The following is a 5,686-nucleotide window of genomic DNA, read 5'->3' as shown; positions in this document are numbered from 1 at the left end:
TGCTGCTGCCCTGCTGCTGCCCTGCAGCTACCCTGCTGCTGCCCTGCAGCTACCCTGCTGCTGCCCTGCTGCTGCTCTGCTGCCCTGCTGCTGCCCTGCTGCTGCCCTGCTGCTGCTCTGCTGCTCTGCTGCTGCCCTGCTGCTGCCCTGCTGCTGCTCTGCTGCTCTGCTGCTGCCCTGCTGCTGCCCTGCTGCTGCTCTGCAGCAGAGCAGCAGCAGAGCAGCAGCAGAGGTGGTAGGTTTTGGGATGAGAGTGTGTTGATGTAATGTGACTTTTTTTTGGTTTGTGTCTCACCACGGTATCAAATTGGGCATCGAGACTCGTGACATTTCATCATTTCATTGGTATTAATATCGACTACTAAACATTTTTGGGTTATAAGCATTAAAGTACAGTATCATGAAGTAAAGTGGTGTAAAACGTCCTCATCTGTGAATGCTGCAGGTTTTTCTGCGTGTGTTCTCTGAGGCTGCCGTCCTGTTCGGTCTGTCCTGGCCACCGTAGATTTGTGTTTTTCAGATAGTTTTGGGGTGGTCTTTGCGGAGACGTGTGCAGCGTGTTTGGGATGTTTGTGGAAGCCCCTGTGCAGAGAGAGGTAGAGCGTGTGGTTTCACATCAGATCATCAAAGGTCAGATTTGGTGTCTTGTGTTTTTTGGGGGGTCTGAACTGTGACGGCGTCTCTGGTCAAGTGGGAACGATGTCAGTAAGAATCTAAAACTATGTACAGTGCAAATCGTCTTCGTCATCTTCATCATCATCACCGCTGATAAAAGTGTAAACAACATCGCGTTTTACTAGAAGCTCACGAACACAACACGACACTGAACTACACACACGGCTGCAGCAGAAAGTGAGTCAACAGCAAGAGTAGAAAGGGTTAAAAAAGTCTCTTCAGTCCGTCTGAGGCGGCGTCACGTCATGCTGCGACACCGACAGAAGAAGAAGAAGAAGAAGAAGCAGAAGAAGAAGAAGCAGAGAAACCGGACAGAGAAGAAGAAGCTGCTCTCTGTCTTTCCTACAGTGTCCGTGCACACAAGTTCAATAAAGTTTCATAAAATACAATCAATCGGCTCCGTCCTGAGCATCACCTCCTGCACCAAAGAAGAAGAAGAACAAGAGGAGGAAGAAGAAGAAGAGTGTTTGTCCCAAATCCGTTGTCTTTTTGACTCGCTCATTCAGTCACCTGAACATCAGCTCCAGTGTGGGAACTATTTCCTGTCACACGTTGGCATATCCCTCCGCCCGGCGCCTGTTTTTGTCTGTTTTCATCAGGTGGAGGTGATGAGGCCCAGCTAACTGTTTCCCCCCGCCTCCAGTCTTTATGCTAAGCTAGGCTAGCCCTCGCCTGACTGCGTCTCACTGTCGAGAAAAGAAACGTCTGCGGCCAAAACGCAGCTCGTCTCTGTGGAGCGTAGATGTGTAAAGAGAGCTGGATGCAGCACTGGAGACTGACGCAGGAGGAGACCGCGCAGGTCGCATTTAGACATGCAGGTCCACGGACAAAATAGTGATATTTGATGAGATGAGAAAATGTTGGTATTTTCAGGCATAATTAAATTCTTTAGAACAAAAATTAGAACTGAAATAAATCATTAAACACTAATTTTGCATTTTCTCTTTAAAAATGACCAAAATTACTTCGTATTTTTTTCTTTAAAAAAAAAAATCCCCTTAAAATTTTTGGGCAATTTATTTTCTTTAAATATTTTTGGTTTTATTTATAGAAAACATGCCTAACATACCCGCAAGCCTGCAAAACTGTAAAACCCTGAAATTATAAAAACAGAAATTTTCTTGGATTTTAAAATTTCCACCAGTCCTTGAACACATCATGTGGGACAACCAAAAAAAAAAAAAACACAAAAATACCCCATAAGCAACATTGATCTTTAAATAGTGAGCTTTCATCCAAATCACTTTATTCTACATTTCATTTTAAACACGTTTGCACAAAAATTTTGAGCGTCTTATTTATTTACTTACTTAATTTGTGGCGACTTCTAAACAAAACATTTTTTATGTCTTTTAAAAAATTTTGGCCCCAGGTTTGGAAGGCATGTTTTCTTTAAAAACTGCCAAAATGACAATTTAACACGGCCATAACCTGTAAAAACAGAAATGACCTCGTCTCACCAGTAACTAACAGTCCCTAAAAACTAAGATGTTACAACCACTTCCTGTCCGTAAAGAGATCTGAGACCATTTCCTCAACATGTTTGTTGTTATTCTCTGCGCAGATTTAAGAATCGATAAAATCTAATATGGGATCAAAAGATCTCAGTTTGTCAGATCCTGAAACATCTCCGGCCTCCAAACTGGAAACCAGCAGCTCACCAATAATACCAGAGGAACCAGAGGAAACCAGAGGAACCAGTGGAACCAGTGGGACGGTGCGGCTGCAAGAACTCTCTGAGTGAATCCGCAGCTGTTAGCGTGTTAGCATGTTAGCGTGTTAGCATGTTAGCATTTTAGCGTGTTAGCATGTTAGCGTGTTAGCATGTTAGCATGTTAGCATTTTAGCGTGTTAGCATGTTAGCATTTTAGCGTGTTAGCATTTTCGCATGTTAGCATGTTAGCATTTTCGCATGTTAGCGTGGCCAAAGCGCTGCAGGAGGACAGATGTTTTTTTGGTCCCGTTAAATGGTGTCGGACGTGTGTGACGATGGAAGGCTGAATATTTTAATATTTGAATATTTTCGTGGTTGACAGAAGCCGCTCTGTTGGTCAGGTGATCACTGGCAGTGGGCGGTCTTACTTGCGGGCTCCGCCCCCGTCGTGAAGCCGTTGCTGAGGCTGTTGGGACTCGGGGGTGTGGTCAGCGTTGGCGCAGCCTCCACCCTGGAGGCGGGTTCAATCGCAGAGCAACTCTTCTGCGGCGGTCGGGGCTGGACCGGCGCAGTTTTGGGGACGACGGAAGGCTGTCGGAGGCCGTCGGCCCGCAGCGGAGGTCTGGTGGGGGCGGGGCCTGTGGGCGTGATGTCAGAGCTGGGTGGATTGGGGCTGCACGGAGGTGAGGGGCTGACGGAGCTGCGATCGGCGGGCTTCGAGTCCTGCTGCTGCTCCTGGGGCGGGTCCTGTTTGTCTGCGGGGGCGGGCCTTGCTGCGTCAGGGGGCGGGTCCTGCTGCATACTGCTCTGCCTGGAAGCCCCCGAGCCGGGAATCTCACAGCTGTCAGTGCGACGCCGTGAGCCCTCGTGCATCCGGCTGGTGGCCACGACGGCCTTCATGGCGGCCTGAGGACACACATGTTCATCAACAAACAACAGTTCTGCATAACGGTAAAAGTCGTCTCCAGAAATGTAACCTGAGGCCAAACACTAACCGACAGCGCCCTCACCTTCAGTTTGCGTCGAGCGTTGAACTCCTGCAGTTTCCTCTGCGCCGTGTCCATGTGGGAGAAGCGGGCGGCTTTGCCGAGCACCCAGGGGTGCTGCAGGGCCTCCCGCACGCTGAGCCGCTTGTGAGGGTCAAGGACGATCAGCTTACTGACCTGCAGACAGCCAGACAGGAAGAGAGCTCAGACCGCCGTCCTGACAGGAAAACTCGCCACCCATCAAAGCACGAAAACATGACTTATATTATTTCTGGGTGTCATTCTGGGTTTTGGACTTGGAATTTGTCATTTTGACTATTTTCCACCTGACGAGGTCATTTTGACCATATTTGGCCGATGGAGAAAATACACGCTGCATTAGGGCTGGGTGATAGGGAATAAAGGCTTATCACGATAATTTTTTTCATATCAGTCGATATCGATATACAGTATATCACGATAAACATTTGCGTATGCTCCGGCCCGCTCTCTCAGGTCAGCTGATCAGCTGCTCCTGGAAATCCCCAAATCTAAGCGGAAGCTCAGAAGGGGCGGAGCCTTTTCCACTGTGGCTCCTGATTTATGGAACAGCTGACTGTTGCACCTTAGACAGAAGCCTTCACCGTCCATCTTTAAAACCCGTCTTAAAACGCATTTTTACTCCTAGGCCTTCGAACCGGCGTGAGACATTGATTTTACTGAATTAAACTGAGTTTAATTTGCTTTTGTTGATTTTTTTAATGACTGCTGTTTTTATTTGTTTTATTGTTCTTGTTTTATTGTGCTGCTGCTTGTTTTATGTGTTTTTAGATTTTATTTGACCTGATGTGCAGCACTTTGTTTTAGCTGTTGTTGCTCTTTAAGGTGCTTTATAAATAAAGTTGATTGATTGATTGATTGATAAATTTTGGTTTAAATAATTATTTTCTGTCAGACATTGAACATGACAAATAAACTGTAGAACAGCATCACCAGCTGGAGGACCTATTCTACTAAAACTCACAGAGGTCCAGTTACTAAAATGTCCTCCCAGCAAAGGTCCGAGCCTCAAACCTAAAATCAATATCACCATTTACTTAACACTTTACATTTTACTCTGATTACGACTAAAGAACAATTATTTAGCTTTTTTCTGTGGTTTGTTTTTTGCCCTCATAGTTCACTGACACAGTGTCATGTGACCATGGTGTGTTGGAGTGTAATAAACTTATGAATTATTATTAATTAAACTTTCCAGCGTTATATCAAAATGAAAAGCTCCATCTGAAACACACTTCAGGTAAATTTAAGCACATTGTGCTGTTTGACTGTAAGCAGCAAAAAAATATCCTGAGCATGGAGGAGTCCGAACATCATTGTTTGTTTTTTTAATTCTGAAAATCAATGAATATATGACGTTTATGATGAGGCCTGATAGAACATAATATTAATGTGTCATATTTTTACACTGATATTAAAAAGTGCATTTTGTGTGCAGAGCGTTACGAGTGCGTGTGATATTAAAGCGGGCCCTAAAGGGTTAAATGAACCTAGATCTTAAGTGCTTGATGTCAGGAGGACGATGGGGACTCACCAGGTCCTTGGCGTTGAGGGAGACGTCGTCCCACCACGGAGACACAAACTCGTAGTCGCAGTTGAGGATGCGGCTGTACATGTACTGATCCCCCCGTGGGTCAAAGAAGGGCTCGAACCCGCAGAGTCTGAGGAACAGGACGCAGTCAGCGGGACGGCAGAACAACGCAGACACAAACAACAACAACAACAACAAACACAAACAACAACAACAAACACAAACGACAACAACAGACAACAACAACAACAAACACAATCAACAACAACAACAACAAACACAAACAACAAAAACAAACACAAACAACAACAAACACAAACAACAAAAACAAACACAAACAACAACAACAAACACAATCAACAACAACAACACAAACAACTAAAACAAACACAATCAACAAAAACAAACACAATCAACAACAAACAACAACAAACAACAACAACAACAAACAAAAACAAAAACAACAAACACAAACAACAACAACAAACACAAACAACAACAAACACAAACAACAACAAAAAACACAAACAACAACAAACACAAACAACAACAACAATCACAAATGACAACAACAATCACAAATGACAACAACAAACAACAACACACACAAACAACAACAAACAAAAACACAAACAACAGCAAACACAAATAACAACAACAAACACAAACAACAACAACAAACACAAACAACAACAAACACAAACAACAACAAACGACAACAAACACAAACAACAACAACAAACACAAACAACAAACACAAACAAATACAAACGACAACAACAAACACAAACAAACACAAAC

General features: G+C 44.3%; 1 protein-coding gene across 1 annotated transcript; it reads right to left on the bottom strand.

Moving 5' to 3' along the window:
• Positions 1-188: 188 nt before the first annotated feature.
• On the bottom strand, positions 189-5,065 carry LOC121939058 (caM kinase-like vesicle-associated protein; the record flags this gene model as incomplete). Its single annotated transcript, XM_042482194.1, has 4 exons — positions 189-582; positions 2,758-3,235; positions 3,340-3,492; positions 4,889-5,065. Coding segments are annotated over 4 exons (1,005 nt in total), but the record flags the coding sequence as incomplete, so codon positions are not given.
• Positions 5,066-5,686: the final 621 nt, after the last annotated feature.

Source organism: Plectropomus leopardus, unplaced genomic scaffold (genome assembly GCF_008729295.1).
Source record: "Plectropomus leopardus isolate mb unplaced genomic scaffold, YSFRI_Pleo_2.0 unplaced_scaffold4040, whole genome shotgun sequence".
NCBI classification, from domain to species: domain Eukaryota; kingdom Metazoa; phylum Chordata; class Actinopteri; order Perciformes; family Serranidae; genus Plectropomus; species Plectropomus leopardus.
Note: the sequence above shows the minus strand (reverse complement) of the source record. Positions and strands in the feature narration are given on the sequence as shown.